The 20,317-nt window shown below is 36.4% G+C and overlaps 1 protein-coding gene across 5 annotated transcripts; it reads left to right on the top strand.

Moving 5' to 3' along the window:
* The first annotated feature begins 1,091 nt into the window (after nt 1–1,091).
* col17a1b (collagen, type XVII, alpha 1b) lies at nt 1,092–20,266 on the top strand. 5 transcript variants are annotated; one of them, XM_056761403.1, is made up of 59 exons: nt 1,092–1,377; nt 2,570–2,631; nt 2,873–2,905; nt 3,113–3,214; nt 3,344–3,592; nt 3,682–3,729; nt 3,830–3,859; nt 6,299–6,346; nt 6,574–6,759; nt 6,896–7,063; nt 7,399–7,458; nt 7,553–7,627; nt 7,834–7,908; nt 8,085–8,159; nt 8,346–8,420; nt 8,552–8,626; nt 8,730–8,882; nt 9,006–9,095; nt 9,221–9,265; nt 9,453–9,599; nt 9,723–9,956; nt 10,336–10,386; nt 10,483–10,509; nt 10,585–10,611; nt 10,694–10,735; nt 10,959–11,054; nt 11,284–11,301; nt 11,411–11,455; nt 11,542–11,568; nt 11,675–11,710; nt 11,805–11,867; nt 12,107–12,142; nt 12,232–12,303; nt 12,472–12,498; nt 12,612–12,647; nt 12,800–12,835; nt 12,965–13,045; nt 13,244–13,279; nt 13,399–13,491; nt 13,575–13,643; nt 13,789–13,830; nt 13,982–14,044; nt 14,143–14,202; nt 14,361–14,387; nt 14,501–14,545; nt 14,761–14,838; nt 14,939–14,986; nt 15,087–15,218; nt 15,300–15,407; nt 16,790–16,897; nt 17,001–17,117; nt 17,883–17,978; nt 18,068–18,214; nt 18,307–18,453; nt 18,671–18,850; nt 19,151–19,312; nt 19,402–19,482; nt 19,622–19,702; nt 19,787–20,266. In XM_056761403.1, the coding sequence occupies exons 2-59, from the start codon at nt 2,580–2,582 to the stop codon at nt 19,828–19,830; spliced, it is 4,704 nt and encodes a 1,567-aa protein (XP_056617381.1). In that variant the 5' UTR covers nt 1,092–1,377; nt 2,570–2,579; the 3' UTR covers nt 19,831–20,266. The 5 variants fall into 5 exon arrangements, with proteins under 5 accessions (XP_056617381.1, XP_056617382.1, XP_056617383.1 ...); XM_056761404.1 differs by lacking the exon at nt 7,834–7,908; XM_056761405.1 differs by lacking the exon at nt 8,085–8,159.
* Nucleotides 20,267–20,317: the final 51 nt, after the last annotated feature.

Genomic DNA, 20,317 nt, shown 5'->3' with positions numbered 1-20,317 from the left:
TTACTTGTTACTTTTACTCTACCTCGATCACTAGTAAATATTCTCTCTTTTCACAGCTTGTTTTCAAAATTAAACTTTTTAATGGAGATTGACCGTGCCCATACACAGCATGTTTTCTCGTCATTTGTGTGGGGTCTAGTTCTAGTACACTGGTCAGAGAGAAAGAATAGGGTTGGAGTTAAAGCCTGTGTGAGTCATGTGGGTTCTGTTGTCTGTATCAGTAGGGTGTGGTCAGAGGAAAGAATGTATCAAAAGAAAAAAGTAGGCACATGGATCTCAGAAAAGCAAACCCTTTATTTTTCCTCGGGGAAAGCTTGTTTGTGCCTGAATGTGATTTGGAACATATGTATTGTTCATGATCCAACAATCTTTTGAGAGAGAGAGAGAGAGAGAGAGAGAGATTCATATACTTAGTAATATAAATTAGTGCACTATGCATCATAGCATTAAATCATGCTAGTGCTTGTAAAAAAATTGACAAAATGATCCCCCCCCACAGTCATGTTTTAGGAGTTCCAGTAATTCCTTATGCTTGCTCATTGTGGTCTACAATTTTCAGTTACTCAAAATAAACTGTATATTCACTAATTAATTTACTATTTTATTTCATAGAAAAAAAACCTACAAAAGACACACAGCAATAAATCAAATTCACTCATGTATTCTAAAACTTACTGCATAACAAAGTTTAAAAAATAATCAAACAACCAAATTAAAATCTATTTTTCGCTATTTTAAAAAAGTGCATAAAATGCCAAATCGAGCTTTATACCTGATCTAATAATAGCATTTGGTTTCTAGGTTTAGGTTCAGGGGAAGGGGATAGTAGACTTCACTACCTCCTACTGTAACTTACAGGGAAAATTATTTCACAAATTCTCAAATAAAACAAACTGTAAAATGATTTAATTTCAGACTAGACTACTTGAGGTTATACAAAATACATATCCTCTACTATTTACACTGCTATGCCAACCGTGGTTGTTTAATCCTACTTCCTAACATTTGAAGTGTGTTGTTTTTTGCTGTGTGACACGTTCAGCCACACCTGTCTTCATCTGAACATGTCCTAAAGCTTCAGTTTGCAGAATCATAAAGGATGAAACTGTGATTCCTAAGGGCATTGTGTTCTTCAAAGTCTGTCTGTGTGTACCTGCCAAAAGACAGGGGAGTGGCTCAGTTTAAAATCCAACCCAGGAGTCCTGTGAAAACTTGCCTGTGAAAGAAGAAAGAAGATGAAATAGAACACAACAGAATTTGGGCAACAACTTTCACATACTGCACAGGTGAAGTTCATGGACAACTCCTCAGTGGACGCTTAACTGGACTTTTCTTTAAAAAGAAACCAAAATCATTCTGCTCTTTCCAGGATCAAAGGTAAAGCGTCTTTTATTTTATATAACCTTACACAACTTTCACACATTTTGGATATTTTCCTTTTCAACTGCATGAAAGAAGTAAAGATAAAAATCAATTGCAGATGCGATAGATGCAGTCTTTTAGTTATATAATCTCCCGCAAAACATTACACTCTATTTACAGATCATATCCATATGTTGTTTCCTTTGATAATACATAAAATAAATAAAAACAACAAGGGTTCTTTGTATCCAGATTTTGTGATGGTTTGAACCTGAGTTTGGATGTTGATATCTTCTGTTCTTGTTAAAATCTTGAGATAACTCACATACTCCAGTAAAGATATTGAAAATAATTGCAAATTGAAGGACCAAAAAACGTTTCGTAAAATTTTTATAATGGCTCATTCACTGTACATATGAAAAAGAAAGTGTTTGAAAAAGATTGTGTATCACACATTAACAAAGTCTGATGAATAATAGTAAAGGATTGTGCATGGATAATCGCCACTAATAATACAGATACTGTTTGTGCATGAGACACCATCCATTATGTTCAGCTTTTTGATTTGTTGTGGTTATTGGGGAACCAGTAGCTGGGCTTGCATTTGTTATGGATGTGTGGAGGGTGTGGTAGTGAACTGCTTCACTTTCTTCAGTGTAAATATGAGACCGGAGTTGTTCCTGCAAGCCTTTATTGCCACTAATTATCATCCCTTAGGGATTATTCTGCATTAATGCTACATGTGCCAAGTATAATTACAGTTTGGCAATGATCTGGATAAGACATCCATTCTATAAAATACTTGCCCTGTAATATGAGTGGAATCTTCCAGGAAATAGGGGAAAAAACCCTGTTTTTCAGTGTGCATTGGAGTATTACATTTCTTGTTAAAACTTGTTGCTGTGGGAACAAGCAGAAATGCAGTTAAACACTTCTCCATATGCTCTCCAGATTCTGCTGTTCTCTTTCGAAACAAGAGATTAAGTCATTTTACACACCCCAGCAAATATGTTTCATAAATGAGTTAACAAACCAGAAAACCTCTAAAGCTTTTTTGTTGGTATCTGTAAGTGTTAGATGTATAATGCAGGTAACAGATTCCACTTTATATAAGAGATATTTACCATGGTTTTTCTAGTTTACAATTTTACATTCAAACGTAGCTCCAAAAATAAAACCATATTGCTTTTATGTTATTTTCCTTCAGTTATAATGAAATGGACGATTTAGGACAAAGAAACTATTCAGTGGGGAGTTTAGGAGACAAAGGTAGGGATGTTTTGATCACTCACTTTAGTTCCAGCACTGAATTTATGTAACTGTTATTGTGAATCATTTGTAAGACTTCCATCTAGCCATCTAGTGATTCTTTTACTCTGTTTATGCCATCTAGTGGTTCTCTAATGTAATTTAAATATTCAGTTTGAATCGTGGGTTGTTTTTCTGCATTAAAAAATTTGTATTTCAAAGAGAAGTTTGCACATTCTGAAGACATGTATTCTAAAAACAGGCACTGAAACTAGACTCACATCTCTCCCACCACGTAAGTTACCTCAGCTCATTCAACACAGTTTCTCTGTGCTCAAGGTGTTTTATTCAGCTTAACTTTTTAATTTTTTTGCTCTCTTTTATATCATGGGATATTTCTTGTTTGCCATATGGTGGCTTTACCAGTATACCAGTAGAGTGTCTGTTTGCAATATGAGATCAAAGTGGAAATTGTTGCAGTTTGTCATGTTTTAACCCCCAGGAGGCTTCAGTGCATCGTCCGGGAAGGGAATGTCAAGTCACTCTGGAAGTTCTAGCTTGGACAAGAACATTATAACCCAAAACAGTTCTTACTTCTTTTCCTGTAAGCAAACATAACATAGCAGTTGTTTAACTAAATATAGAAAAATGTTAGAATAAACATTCCTAAACCTGCATAAACATTGTTAAGGCAATATCTTTGGGCTAAACCATCTTCATCTCTGTGATTTAGCTTCTGGGGGTGGGAGTACGGGTGGATTAGGATCTGATCTCAGTGACCTTCTGACAGAGGAGAACTCTGTGAGTATAAGCAGGAAGGCAGGTGGCTCTTCTGATGGTTTTGATAGTGCGTTTGGATCGGGCTCTGGGCTAAGGGTGAGATCCAGCTCTTCTGATGGCAATAGGAGAACACAAGATTCCTGCGTCTCCCCTTTGTTTCTGGAGAAGAAAAGCAAAAGCACTCTTTCCAGTCATTACGATGGTAAATCGGAATTGAGGAAGGAACCGCCTTGGAAAAAATATGTTTTCTTTCATTTTGTTATATTTATGTTAATGTGTCGTCTATTTTAGGAAGCTCAAGTGACAATTCGTCCCCAGAGACCAAAAGAAAGGACCATGGTAACACCAACGCACAGCAATATTTATACCATTAATTTATAAGATTTATACCAAGCTTTATGAAAAAAGTATTCATTGTTGGTTTAATTTGTGTTTATAGGATCATCTAGAGGGAGGACTCACAGCAGAGGTAAGGTTAGCAATATGTACATAATAGACAGCAAGGAAAAATGAAGAGACTATTCTAAATTTTCATTTCAAATCAGCATTTCTTTATGTATTGTGGCCATTCTAGTCCAGTGTTCGTTGTATTTCAATAAAATCAAACCCCAGGAGTGACATAATGTCAACACACAAAACTGTGATAATAAAAACAATCATGATAATCACATAAAAATAAAAAAATTGAGGTTTTCCTGAATGCAGAGCATTTTTTGCAAATAAAAGCAAATAGAAGCAATCTTTTTATTTGAAATTTTGGAGAAATATTGTTATTAGTCCACAGAATGAAACAAAAACGCTAGTTTTACCTAAACACTCTACAAATAAAAAATAAAGGTGCTTTAAAGTTTCTTCACAGCGATGCCATATAAGAACCATTTATGGTTGCACAAGGAATAATTTAGTCAAAGGTGCTTTAAAGAGTGATCTCTTTCTTACCTTTTCATAATCTGAAGATATTTTTTGCCACAATGAACTTTTTGTGAAACAGAAAGGTTCTTCGGATGTTAAAGGTTATTTATCGAACCATTTAGACAAAAAGGGTTCTTCTATCAAATAAAAGTTTACATTTTTTAAATCAGAAAAATGGTCTCAGAAATGGTCTCTTAATGTTTTGCACAGCAGTAAATACAGCCACTGAAAAAAATTAAATTATGGATTTAATATGCTTTTAGGTAAAATTATAATTTGTGATCCTGGATCACAAGTCGCACGGGAACGTTTTTAGTAAAAGCCAAAAAAACATTGCATGGGCCGGATTGATACATTTTTCTTTTATGCCAAAAATCATTAGTATATTAAAGGACCCAGTCGTTGGTTGTTTTAGAGGTTTTGATTATGTTTTGTGGGTGTTTAACAATTGATGTTGATGTTTCTAATTAAAAAAAACGCTTTATATTTCACATATTTCAAGTCTATTGTTCATCGCTGTCCCACCTCTAACAAAATGTTTAGATTGGCTTCCGCTTCTCAGGCTTTTGTGATTGGTCGGTGCCCCTCTCATGTGTATTCATAAGCTTTGGCTTTTATCAATAAACAGCAACAATGGTGTCAACTTCTTTTTATCAGTTACACATGCGGATAGATCGAAGTGTAACGGAGGCAATCTTTGTTAGAGATCGCCATTTTTTTCCTACTATTGCGTGGGGAATGACACCGGACCGAATGGCATCATGGCGACGAATGGCGAATGGCATTATATTAATTATCATAAATAACAGATGCGTTAGTTTTGCCTCTTTACATTGGACCCAAGTTGGATAATAAAACAAGCAGATTGACCAGGAGACATTTGCAAGAAAACTTCAATGGACGTTTCATAGAAGTGTTTAAGAGGTATGCGCACACACACAATATCAGTGTATTACACAAAACAGCTTTTACAGCCGATGTTAAGGTCATGGAAGATGTTATTTGACCGTTGGTTATCTTAGAATGTGTTTAGCTGAATTCTTTACCAGCTGTAGGACTGTGATGAAAGTGAAAGTAGTTTAGCACATAGCTCAGTCAAATGTTTATGGTCCGAACACTACTGTTTGACACTGTTTCAAGAAGTTTATTTAGTTTATTTCACTTTATTTTCGCGAGTGGATGGCCTGACAGCATGCCATTTTCTCAATATTCCAACTCAAAATGCCAATTTTGCTCCCTCGGATTTCAGAGTTTTAAAATGTTATATCTCCGCCAGATACTGTCTTATCCTAACAACCCATACATCTATAGAAAGCTTAATTATTCAGCTTTCAGATGATGTAAAAATCTCAATTTCGAAAAGATTGACCCATAGGGCTGGTTTAGTTGTCCAGTTTTTGTGGTCACATTTGTGTTTCATTCTGTGTACTACTAACTACTAAAAGGTTCTTCAGATCATAAAAAGTAAGAAAGAGATGGTTCTCTAAAGAATCTTTGACTGATCTATGGCTGTGAAGAACCTTTAGCCATGTGTATTTTTCAGACCTGCAAAGAAAACAAGTTCAGATTCACTTTTAAGCAAAACTACACCAATATTTGTACATGTAGGAAAAGTTAAAGCTATAAACTATCACAGTTTTCGTCAGTCTTGTCAATCATGTCTCTCCTGTGGTTTGATTTTGTTGAAATTCAACAGATGGCTAGAATGGTCTGCTATTTTTTCTCGTGGCTGTATATAAATACATAAATAATACCTACACTATGTGTAAATAATGTTGGATAATATTTGATGAAGTACTGGTGATTTCTACTAGTTTCACAAATTACTAAGAAGAATTTATTATTTCTGTGCTGTAAGCTGTAATGGTGCTTTAAGCTGTAATGAATACATCAATGTTGAGTTATTACAAGTTCAAACAGTTTCTTCATCCCCTGGTCCGTCTTATTCTCTCTCACACACATTCTCTCTCACACAAATGATCTCTCTCTTCTTTAGAGTCGGAGATCAGGACAAGACTACAGAGTGCATCTCCATCCGCAAGATGTAGGTTTTCTTTCTAATAAATTATGTTAAAATGTATTAAATAGAGATATTGATCCAAATGGCAAAATGTTTAAAGCATGCACATAAGTGTGAAATTATGTTTGAATACTCCCTTTTTGAAAAGTTTTTTAAAATTATTTTATTAGCATTACATTAGTTTAAGGGGTTTTTAACGTTACAGTGGCCGATAGTCTGAGAAAGTGACCAGTAAAGGCATGTTTAAACAGGGACAGAGCTAGATGATGTGAAAAGGCTACTGAAAGGATCACGCTCTGCCAGCGTAAGCCCTACAAGATCTCCCTGCACCTCTCCTCTGCCCGTCCCTCGCAAAGCCACCATAGAGACCAGCATCTCGACAAAGCCAGGCATTGACAGGAAGATGAAGACAGCTCAGGCTGATGACATGTTGAACTGTTCGTATAATCTTGTTTTAGTACTCCCACCACACCTATAGGGGTTTTCACATGCCACTCCCTGGTTTATAAATGCACATAAGTCATGTCCCACACCTATTCCAAAGTTTTAAGACTTTTCTTCCGATTTTCTTAGCTGAGCAATACGATAACACTTTTCCGGAGACTGACCTGTCCTCATTTACATGGAACACCTCCACACTGCCCTCCACTGGTAATGCAGCCTACAGCTTCCACAGCAACACCAACAACATGTCAACTGGAGCTTCTCTTGTCCACAGCACATCCCCATCTTCTTTATCAGGTCTGCATCAATTTGGCAATAGGTTATGCTTTTAAACACTTGTTTTATTTGACCAAATTTTCATGGATTTTTGCATGAAAATGCAAAATGCAGTAAAAATAATTAAATAACATAAATAGATAGCAAACTTGCAATCTGGTGCGAATATCATGTACTTTAACTTTACAAAGATGTTATTTAACTTTTTTTGCTGCTGCCCCAACTGCCAAAATACCGTTTTATACAAGTGTTATTTTACATTATAGAGTTTGATCATTAATCAACAAATCAGTTCTATCAAACCTTTCATATATACATTTAATTACATAAAAATTATGTTTTTACTTGTTGTATAGTGTATGGATTCCAAAACAATTTAGGAGTTTTAAGTTCCAGTGGAGCTAACACAATTCCAGGTACACATTATAATTACATGTATAATTACATATAAAAACATTGCATACATACATACATGTTTATGTGTATTTGTTAATCTGTTTGTTTTTTTAGGGTATGGGGTGGAGAAAAATTATTCATCAATCACAAACAGCACTGTTGGAGTGAGCGCAGGTGTCTCCACTTCAGGTGTTTGTTTTAATCAAAATTTTCTTTGTTTTTTAAACGTATATTTCATTCAAATATATTCTTTCTATGCACAAGCATACATACATACATAAATACACATACATACACTAAAAAAATTTTTTGTTGTCAGGCAAGTGAAAATGCTAATGTCTTATTGAGAATGTGAGAGATACACTTTTATATTGTGCATTCCTTTCATTCTTCAGGATATGGGGTACAGAAAAATTACTCATCAAGTCCAAACAGCCCTGTTGGACTGGGCACAGGTGTCTCCACTTCAGGTGGTTGTTTGAATTGAGAATTATTTTATCTCTTTTATGAACTAATATTTAACTATTATACATTATATTTTCCATTCATACAATATACATAGTATACTGTGCAGTAACATTTATTTTTGTGGTAAAGCAATTCAAAATGCTATCATTTTATTTTGTGCGTATCTTGCATTCTTCAGGATATGGGGTACAGAAAAATTACTCATCAAGTCCAAACAGCCCTCTTGGACTGAGCACAGGTGTCTCTTCTTCAGGTGGTTGTTTTAATTGAGAATCATTTTATCTATTTTTTAAACTTATATTTAATTATATTCTTATATTCATACAATATACATAGTATACTGTGCAGTAACATTTATTTTTGTGGTAAAGCAATTGAAAATGCTTTTATTGACAATATGAAAGACAGTTTTAGAATGTGCATTTCTTGTATTCTTCAGGATATGGGGTGCAGAAAAATTATTCATCAAGTCCAAACAGCCCTGTTGGAGTGAGCACAGGTGTCTCCACTTCAGGTGTTTGATTCAAAAGCATTTGAATTAGTGTCCAGAGAAACTGACTCAATACATATTAATGAGCATTTATGAAAAATAGAAACCCAACACTGTAAAATGTGAAACGTTGTTTATGTTTGGGAATCCTTTAGGATATGCAGTGCAGAAAAACTATTCAGCAAGTCCAAACAGCACTGCTGGAGTGAGCACAGGTGTCTCCACTTCAGGTGGTTGTCATATTAAGTCAGGTTTTATTCCTTGTATTCTTTGGTTCTTTGAACGCAAAGCTATTGCTGCATGATAAACAGAAACACTGTGAATTGTATTTAGGAATTGGCACAAGGGTCCTTAATGAGAACGTGACAAAGAAATATCTGACATCAGAGAAAGAGAACATTCCTGTGAAGAGAGAGACAGAAGAACTTATTTTGACCAAAGACAGTGGCAAGCAGTTTACCACCAGCGCCCCCAATGGCAAAGCGGGTAAACACTGAATTATTCATGTTGGTGTTGAAATGGTTCTAATAAAACATCCCATAACATGTTATATTCTAGATTTACACTATATTTGGAATAACTGAACACCACACAATGTTTTCATTATAGATTCATATTCAGATGTTTCAGTGAAGAAGGATATTTTTACTACCAGCTATTCTGAAAGCGCAGCAGTCAAGTCTAGCTCTGGTGCATACTGTAAGAACCCTTTTTATATTTTTAATATATAAGAATAGAAAACAACAAGTAAAATACTTTAAAGTCATGAACATACTGAATTGAAACTATGTATTTGCATCACCCAAAAATATTCATCTTCAAAGATGGGTCTGGAGCAGTGACGACAAAAGATAAAGCTACATATGCAGGTAAACTTATTTATTCTTGTTGCTATTATTATTATGTTCAGTACAAAAATGATATGCTGTTGTTCAATCCCAAAACTATTGTGAAATAAACTTTGCAAATGTACAGTATATGACATTTCTAGCATTCCATTCCATGTTTGACTGATTTGTGAAGTTAACGTCTCTGCTGCTGTTTGTGTCCTGTCAGAGATTCATAAGTCTGAGGATGAGGACGACTGTAACTGTGTAGGGGGTTGTTGTGGGCCGCATTGCTGTTCATGGTGGAAGTGGCTGTTTGGCTTTTTGCTCGGTCTTCTGCTGCTCCTTGGACTTCTGTTTGGACTCATTGCTTTGGGTAAGTCTGTCATTCCTGTGAAGGAGTTAATATCAGGAAGAATGCAAGAAGGAATATTAGGGAAAAAGTAGTGCTGAAGTGTCTCTTTTGTATTTATCAATGTAAACATCTCTTGTCTTGAAGCTGAGGAGGTGAAGAAACTGAAGAATCGTGTCAGTAATCTTGAGGGAATTTCCTCCTCCATGAATCCACACACAAGTCGCCTGTTAGCTCCTATTGACGTCAACAATGGTGGAGTTAGATCTGCATATGAGAATACACTGGATCTGGGGTCTACAGACTTTTCAGGCAATTTAGCACTGCAAAGTTATATACAACAAACTCTGAGAACAGAGATGAAGTCTGAAGCCACGAGAGGTATGAAGTCTCATAAAGCAGTGGTTTTTATACTATGATCATGATCATTTCTACATCCTACATGAGCTGCATGATTGAATTTATTTGCAAAACACCATCTGGTCAATTTAATAGCTTTATATCTTTATTACGATTTTTGACATTCACTATATTTATGGGTTTGTAAAAATGTATTTATTGTAAAACACATTTATATACAGTGGGGCCCAAAGTTTTTAGGGTTTTGACCATGAATATTTCCCTCAAATCTGGTTTCTGATAATATAATTTATCTGAACTGCACAAATGTGTGAAATCACTGCATTTTTATTAAATGTATATAATATATAAATATGATCTAAAACCTTATAATTTAACAACACATTTTTTTTGTATGTAGAGCATCTCATGTCTTTAGTCAAAGCTGAAGGAGGACTGCGGGGGCCAAAAGGTAAATACAAGATACAGAAAACGTCTATGGATTTGTAAAGAGAGACTTAATTTGTATTATTGTATTATTTATGTTTACTCTTTTTGCCACTTTTAGGTGACACTGGACCTCAAGGGTCCAAAGGTTTGTACAGTTTGAATTCATTTGAGTTCTTATCATTTCCTTGTGGCCATACTAACTTTTGAACTGGTTTTGCAGGAGACAGTGGTTTACCAGGACTATCAGGTGAGAGTGATACTTGATCTGTTAATAAAACTAAAGTCATAATAGGTCTCAGATTTTAATGTCATTTGATATGTTACTGAAGTGCCAGGACATCCAGGAAGAGACGGGTCAAAAGGAGAAAAAGGTACATAATTTAACACGTCTATAACCTGGTATATAGCACATTCATTATTTCGAATTAAATTAAAAGTACATGGTAAACTGAAGAAAAATGTAATGTTTACTTGTAACGGCAAGGTTTTAAGTTCAGTAGTCCATATTGCTGTACGTGACTGATTTTATATTTTATTTTTATTAGAACATGATTGTAGACTAAAAAATATGTTCTTTAAAAATGTGTTTTACAGGTGAACAGGGTGCAGATGGGCCAGCAGGTTTCAGGGGAAGAGATGGATCCCGTGGAGAGCCAGGACCACCAGGAATGGGAGAAAAGGGTGAAAGGGGTAAGATTCTGCCAAAACAATGAAACATAACATATAGACATAATTGATGTTTATTTATTTAATATTTAACTTATTAAATATCAAAACGGTTAATACAAATTAAATTAACTGAAATGTATACATATTTTTATATTTATTTATTTCAAAAGGCTTATACTTAATTGTTGTAAGATTTAATCATTATCATTGTTATTGTCATAATAATTGGTTTGTTATTTTATCTGTTCAGGTGCTGCCGGTTTACAGGGTAATAAACCTTGTTATTCAAACAAATGTTTTTTATTATTGACATCACACATTTTTGCCATCATGTAATATAATGACAAATTTAAAACCTCCTTTTCCTTCCTGTGCAGGTGAACAAGGTCCTCGAGGCTTTAGCGGTGAACCTGGTCCTAAAGGTTTATAGTTGTTTTCTGAATGAATGATTTTGATTTAGCATAACTAACTCTGCTATAATACCGTTAAAAATTCCTTTTTTTTGCAGGTGATAGGGGTCCACCTGGAACTAAAGGTTTGTAACAAATCATATTTTATCTTAAAGGAAATTAATCATCACAACTTATCCACTGTAGTTATTGTGACATGTGTATTGTGAAATTATGTGTATTTTATCGCAGGTGATCACGGTGATAAAGGAGACAGTGGGATTTCAGGTTTGTAAACTTAGGCTGTGGCTTGATTAACATATGTTACAGTATGTTTAAATATAAGACAAGTTTACACTTAAACTTTTGTGGATTTTATCAGGTTTTCCTGGGTCTGCAGGGAGACCTGGACCATCTGGTGAGAAAGGAGCAAAAGGATCAGCAGGTAATTTATCTGTATAAATAAGCACTAACCTTAGAGTAAAGTTATATCACATAGTGCAAATTGAATGAAGACTATATCAGACACATGTGAAGAGAAAAATCTTAGTACTGGTTACACTAAACAAGTTTATTTTGTCTTGCTTTAAATGTTAAGGCATGATGATAGAACCGTATGTACTAAAGCGCTACGCAAATAAAATGACATAATTTGACTTGCCTAACATTCTAACGTCAAACTAGGATCTCAAGGACCTGATGGTGAAAAAGGCCAAAGAGGTAAGTGACATTTATAAATTATATAATAATAAAGTTTAACATTTTTCAGTATTTGTGTATGTATCTCTATTGTGTTTGCTCATCCCCAGGTGAGACAGGGTCAATTGGCCTACCAGGAATCCGAGGACCAGCCGGGCCACCTGGTGATGCTGGACTTCCAGGTATAAAATCCAATGTCAGCTCCATGGATGAACATAGTTTCAATCATATGTCACTTTATAATATAAACATTTATTAATGTAAACATTATACTACCGTATATAGCTGATAATCACAATAAAATCACATGCTTTTGTCTAACTTGTTTTTCACTGACCTTTTCGATTCAGGAACTCCTGGTCTACAAGGACCTCCAGGTATAACACTGTTTCGCTACTTTCTTTTTTTCTGTTCATTCTGTAGTTTAGCTTACAGTGTAAATATATTTGTGTGCAGACTTTAAAAACATTTTTGATTTATTTAATCATAGGCATTCCTGGCAATCCTGGTCAACCAGGGGTTAAAGGTGTGATGACGTTTGTATAAATTAAGTTTTATTTTTAATTTTAGAATCTGCTTTAGTATTAGTATTATTGAGGTATTATCGAACATTGGAGTCATATCTGTAAAAAAAATGCGTTGTGCATGTTAACATTAATCGTTGTAAAATGTTTACAGGTGAGATCGGTGCACCTGGTAGAGTGATTAATGCAGGTAAGACTATCTGAAGCATCAGATCACTGAACAGTTCAATAAATTAAAGGGATATTCCACCCAAAAATGAAAATTGTGTTATGAAAAACTGAGAGTTTTCATCTGACATGGACTTTGTTGATTTTGCAGCTGGCTCTAGCTCAGTGGCTATCTCAGGCCCACCTGGCAGCCCTGGACCTCCTGGCCCATCTGGACACCCTGGACTCTCAGGTATGGAAATAATCTATAACATATATCACAATGTTAAAAACAACCAAACAGCCGTCTCCTTCTTAAGACCAAAACACAAATCGTCATATTGCATTAGTTGCACATCAATAGATACAGTATGTAAAGCAAACACGTTGAATGAAAATGAGAACACTCCTGATACCTTACTAATGTAAATTATTTATCTTGTCACACTAGGTCCAATCGGCCCTGCTGGACTTCCTGGACAGCCTGGTAAAACTGCATCTGATACACTTGCTGTTGATATTTTACTACACGAAAAACACACAAGTACATTAAAAATCTTACTAAATTGGTATTCCATCTACCTTTCCATCTCCATGTTTTTGCAGGTCCTAAAGGTCCCAAGGGAGATCAGGGAGATCAAGGTGAACCTGGTATTGCAGTCAGAACTAGTGAGACCGTGAGTTCAAGGCGAGCAGAAAGTGAGTCTCAGGAAAAAGATCTCATTTCAATACATGCATAAGAGAGACACATTGACATAACGTCTGTGTGTATGATGTTTTAGGTGTTTATGGTGCACAGAATGCTGATGTGACTGGACCACCAGGTCCCCCAGGCCCTCCTGGACGTCCAGGTATAATAATAGGACCAATATGTTAAACTATGTCTTCAAGTAAACAATGTTTTTTTGTAATAATATCTCAATGGATTTGTGTATGGATTAAAAACAAATCAGATTTGAATGCATTGAGTCATTTTATTTTGCTTTGTTCCTATAGGAGATTCTATACAAGGACCACCAGGACCACCAGGTCAACCAGGTATAATTACATAAAGTATTCTTTCCACAGATTAAATCTGTCATTTTTTCAATTGAGCTGTTTTGCTGTTTGTAAAAAAACACTAACTTAAAATATGTGCTGCCAGTTCTTTTATTAACACAACGTGAAATGTTTATTGAATGTCTTATAGGATACGGCAGACCAGGTCCAAAAGGAGACAAGGGAGATTCAGGAAGCTTTGTGCCAAATTCAGGTTTGGCGGCTACAGCACAAAAACATGGTTTTAAATGCTGTTATAATTGGATTGTGATTTTTGTAAGTCTCACAGTCTGACAAATTCTCCCAACACAGGAACATTCTTTGCTGGACCACCTGGGCCACCTGGTTCTCCAGGGCCTAAAGGAGCAACAGGTGAAATATAACGTTTTCAAATGATCAAGGCTGATTCTTTTTTTTCTATTGACCTTACTTTTAGCCTTTTCCAGAAAGGCCACTTTGAAAGCATTATATTAGACAGTAGTTACCCAACTAATATCCAAAATCTAATGATTAATATGTGTTAACTTCAGGTGCTCAAGGACCAAGGGGATACCAAGGTGAGGCTCTACTCTTCACTTCAACACTTCAAACAAATCACAATGATTATTATGAACACTGAACACATCTTTGAATAGATCAACCATCACATCTTTTTATTCTTTTTTCTTAGGTGAACCGGGTCAACCTGGCCTTGCGGGGAGTTCCGGTAGAGTTAGTAAGTTAAAAAAATTGTTGTTAATATTATTGAAAAAATATCTGTGTAGATAGCTTTGGACACTTGGCCTTCTAATCTGCCCTTACTTGTATTCAGTTACATTGACATTCACCGATTTTACGTCTTTAGTTGTTTACTAGCAGTATTACTATTAAATGAAAACTACAGTTAACATGAAATAAATTGTACATGTTATAATTCTAACTCATTAATAGTCACTGAATATGGTGCGGGTCAAGGACCACCAGGTCCCCCAGGGCCTCCAGGACCCCCGGGACGAGACGGACGTAATGGTAAATCTTTAAATAAGGATCAGGAAACATTGTACAAAGATGTTATAGTATCTTTAATGAAACTTATTGTTGACCTGTTTTCATTGTACTAATTCTGCAGGGGAGCCCGGACTACCAGGTACAGCGATATTCCAAAGAGATTCAAGAGGTGAATATTAATTGACTTTCTGTACTGTACAACTTTTCTGGCTGTTTAAAGTATGTCTTTGTCCATGTTAAAAATAATATTCCATATGCTCTATACTTAGGGTCAGTGGCAGTCGGGCCCCCAGGGGTGCCTGGTCCTGCTGGTCCTCCTGGACCTCCCGGTGCTCCAGGCTATTCCGGTGGATCACATTCAACTGCAGATTATCGTCGTTACATCATGGAGTATATGCAGAGTGAGTACCTGTTCATCTGAATGATTCTTGACGTGAATATACACAGAAGGTAATTTCCCTATGAACATGTGCTCTACCAAGGTGACAGCATGAGGCAGCATTTGTCTAGTATTCAAGGGCCACCAGGACCACCTGGGGCTTCAGTGTCTGTGGAGGAAGTGGCATCTCGGGTCGTTGCCTACCTTCAGCGTAAGTTTTAAAGCGGCCCTAACACACACAGTTTCTGCCAATCTCATATTAATCTTTAGTACCTATAGAGTAGTTTTGCATACTTCGTATCTACGAAGAGTATTTAGTTTGATCACATTTATAAACGATACATACAGCTGCACGATTTTTTCCGAAATCATACGGCGCGTGTGGGGGGGGAGGGGTAGGCTGAACTAAAGCACATGCGCAGCAGCGACCCAATGCCAACAAAACACAGACATCAGTTTCACTCACTGCATGGGGTGTCTGGCATCTTGTAGCGCTGGGACGGCTCCATATATCAGTTTCAAACGATCTCCAAATCCAGCATTATATCCACAGTTTATATAACATTCATCACCCAAATGCAGTGAACAAACAAACACCAGAATTTTGCGAACATATGATCTCTCTCTCTCTCCTGCACACAAGTGAAGAGAATTGTCCAATAAGGGACTAAGAAAAGTTGTTACAAAACAGTTTTATTTGTTCGAAAAAAACTTTCCGAAACCTGTGCGATCGCTGGGGGAGTGTATCGAGCACAGAAATACAACGCAATATGCCCAACTCGTTTATTGACTAGTTCACCATGTTAAGCATGAGAAGACAGCACGTTTAACATTGTAAAGAAGTGAGAATTCATGAAACACCATTGGACGGCCGCTTTAAATGCCTCATAAAAATCTAAATTCTGTCTACTGTAGATGTAGGTTAATATCCTAGCCTAACAATATTTCCACTAAATAACACATAGTTTTGTATTGCATAAGTTAAAGCTATTTATTAGGCTGTCATAATTGCATATTTCTTGGCCTACAAGACCACCACTCGTCACCCCCATATCTTCACTCGCTAATACAGACTTATGTACCCGCCAGATCCCTACTTTATCCACTGCAAATGAACCACATCTTGTACCATCCATAGAAAGTAAAAAAATTCTCTCACGTATCTTATCTGGATCTGTTTCATATTTGTGGAATGATCTGCCTGCTACAAGATCAGCAGATTCTGTAGCCATCTTTAAGAATCATCGGAAAACACATCTCTTCCCACAACCCCTAAGCGATTAGTACTGACTTCTATTTCTTTTCTACTCTTTCTATCCTTAAAAAAAAATCCTTAGCTTTGTATACTGTGGTGGGCTTTATGAGACCAGTTTTGTTGCACTTATGCATTTTGTTGTCCTAATGTTTTTCCAGTTGCTTCTATTTTTTACCTCATTTAGAAGTTGCTTTGGATAAAAGTCTCTGGTAAATGACTAAATGTAAATGTTCTTATTTCAGAAAACTATTTTTGTGAATATTATATATTATATAATATCATATTATAGCATTGACACACACTGGCCACATTGAGGTAATATTATTAACTTGTTTCAGGTTCTGGAATCAGTGGTGTCAGTATAAGTCAAGGTTCTCAAGGTCCACCGGGTCCTCCAGGCCCACCTGGAAGCATAACTGCTGAATACATTATTTCACTGTTACAGAGTGAGTAAACAGTGGATATAAATGTTTTCTCTCAGATCTGTGGATGGTGTTAATTTTGAGGGATTAATATGGATTGTTTGATTTTGTCTTTGATTCTGTTCAGGAGAGGACGTGAGGAGATATGTGATTGGCCCTCAAGGACCACCGGGAGCACCTGGCAGTATTGCTACTAGCTTCAACACACAGGAAGTAGCAAACTATGTCATCAGAATAATGAGAGGTATGTTCGTTTAGCTGAGTTATGTGACTAATCTAATGTGTTATTTCTCCAACAACACAAGGGCACCAAAAAAAAAAAATCTGATTCATATTAGGTTCATTCTTACCAATTTATATGTGCTTTTTATAATTCAGAAGTTTTTCTATATACATTCTACTTTTTCTAGTTTTAGTTCCCATTTATTATCAGTTAATAATTTTAGTGCCTTAAAGGGACAGTTCCCTCAAAAAAGGTTTTGTCATAATTTCCTCACCCATGCATTGTTCCAAATCTGTATAAATTTCTTTGTTGTGCTGAATACAGAGAAAGATATTTGGACAAATGCTTGTAACAAACAGTTCTTGGACACCATTGACTAACATAGTAGGACAAATGACAATGGTAGTCAAAAGTGCACCAGAACTGCTACTTTCCTTCATTCTTCAAAATATCTTCTTCTGTGTTCAAAAGAACAAAAAATAATAAACTAATTTTTCCTACTTTGGTATTCAACGGTGTCCAAGAAGTGTTTGGTAATAAGCATTCTTCCAAATATCTCTCTCTGTGTTCATGAGAACACAGAAATGTATACAGATTTAGAACAACTCGAAGGTGAGTAAATGATGATAGAATTTTTATTTTTGGGTGAAATGTCCCTTTAATTTCTGTTTATTGCTGTGTCAACATTTCTAATATTCATTTAATTTTGTTTAAATTTTTATAGTTCACAGAAAATTCTATTTTATATTAAGTTCTGTCTAATGGCATTTATGAATTCACTTCTAGAGCAGGGAATTATAAATAAGGCTGGACCACCAGGCCCTCCCGGCCCCCCCGGCCTACCAGGCTCGACCTACAGTGACATTACCACTTTAATTCAGAGTACATGATTCTTTTGAACTTTTAATCATTTAAAGCATTTACCATGGAAAGCAAAAAAATCCTTAAATTACCCTTGTGTGTGCTTGAAGAATCAGGGCTCAGTGGAAGCATTGGACGTCCTGGGCTGCCTGGTCCTCCTGGCGTACAGGGACCTCCTGGTCAACCCGGTGCTTCAGGAAGCAGCTCAACTGTGATCTCAGGTTTAAAACTGGAGGACATCCAGCTCTACCTGCAGAGTGAGTCATCTGATGCCTCAACATATTATTCTACCATCCACCTTCAATAAACATGTCACAAGACAATGACGATGCCATTCTGTGGTATATAGAAAGTGGTTTTAGAGGACCTCCAGGCCCACCTGGTCCACGAGGACCCCATGGACCTCCAGGAGATGTTACAGGCCTGGTATCATATAGTGGATCTTCCCAAGCCCAGAGAGAACACATCCGTGCTGAGCTGCAGGAGTACTTCAACAGTGAGTTTGTAACTTGTCTCTGAAAGCTGACACTAGTGTAACTTCTCATTGAGAGATGAATATTTAACCGATACTGCAAGTTATGCGGTTACCCTCCACCCTGCATTGTCAGAGCAGAATGCATGAATCAGATCTGCATGAAGATCTTTGATTCTCCTGGTTTATATTACAGATGATGGTAGATTGAAGTATCATTTAATAGTGGGGCTTTTTTCAGGTGACGCTGTAAGACGCTACAGTCTCCCTGGGCCTCCCGGACCCCCTGGACAGAAAGGTGAACGTGGTGAACCAGGATACAATTATCAGAATGGGAGAAGCCAGTATCGTTTAGGCACTGAGACGGGTGAAGCATTGGACTATTCTAATGTTGCACTGAAAGTGACCGACTACATAAAGGGTGAGTCGTTTTATTCATTAATACATTACAAAACTAATTGTCTTAAAGTTCACCCAAAAACACCCATGTTGTTCAAAACCTGTCATGACTCTTACACAAAAGAAGATATTTTGAGCAATGTCTCTGTGGTTTTGTGTTAATAGAATGCAAGTCAATTGGGGTCCAGTGTTGTTTGGTTACCAACGTTCTTCAAAATACCTTCTTTTGTGTTCTGCAGAAAAAACTTAAACAGGTTTAGACATGAGGGTCTGTAAATGTTGAATTTACATTTTTGGCTGAACTATCTTACCTTTCCTACAGATCAGGGTCTACTGCAGGATCTTACAGAGGGGTACTGGAGAGGACAAGAACAACGGTTCCAAGGACCCCCAGGGCCCCCTGGTCCTCCTGGCACGACCGGGTACAGCCGCGTGTTTGCTGCCTATGGAAACGTGACTGCGGACCTTGTGGACTTCTTTAGAAGTCAGTGTCCACTTTGTTTAAGCCAATTAGATATTTAATTGCCAAATGCTTTTCGGATCATTTGTGTAAAATAATTTCATTCTTTTTAGTACACGGGACCATTCCAGGACCCCCTGGTAGGCAGGGACCTAGAGGAGAGAGAGGATACCCAGGACCAAAAGGAGAGAAAGGTAACAGTTACAGGCGCTGATAATGTAAGGGACGATTGATATAGCTCAACCTCGCAAGACATGAACTAAAATATTGTAATAGGGGAAAAACGTGAGCCATTGCTAATTTACAGTGGTATTGTAACTTTTTGATCTAAAGGGGTTGTAGGAAGCTCAGGAATATCTGGCCTGCCGGGACAAAGAGGACCCGAAGGGCCAAGAGGAGAGAAGGGTGAAAAAGGTTAGAAAAATATCAATAAATGTCAAGCAACTGATGATTCTATAGAAGTCAATCTGATACGTCTTTATTTATATTTAAATTTAGGTGATACCCAGTCTGGTAGATGGAGAAGAGCTACTGGTGTATAAAGACTCATAAAGTTGTAGTAGAAGCACCATGAATATCATCAAGAAAATATAAATAAACACATAAACTTGCCTCTCTTTATGAAGTAATGCAGGTCAGAGGCTTGTTTGGATCCTATATTATCACAATATACAGTTTTATTATCAAGCAAATGCATGCTATATTTTAATCCAAACATTTCACACATTGTCAGAGCTTTACTAGTGTGGTTTTATGACAACAGTCTAACATTTTTCCATTGTTTTTGTATTTGATATAAAAAAAAGCACTTGAAATGTACTTTTCCCTAAAAGCGGATTTTAAGCTTTTATTTTTTAACGCAATGGTTTTGGCTGTTTTTGTATTGTATGAATCTTATGAATATATTGTTTCACAGAAAGCAAACGATCAGATTCTAAAATGACAAACCAGTCATAAAAAAATAAACTGTTTAAAACACCCGAGACTGTTTTATAGCATGTGCTGGAACATCATAAGCAACATCACAAA

The sequence above is a fragment of the Triplophysa dalaica genome, chromosome 11 (assembly GCF_015846415.1).
Source record: "Triplophysa dalaica isolate WHDGS20190420 chromosome 11, ASM1584641v1, whole genome shotgun sequence".
Taxonomy (NCBI): domain Eukaryota; kingdom Metazoa; phylum Chordata; class Actinopteri; order Cypriniformes; family Nemacheilidae; genus Triplophysa; species Triplophysa dalaica.
Note: the sequence above shows the minus strand (reverse complement) of the source record. Positions and strands in the feature narration are given on the sequence as shown.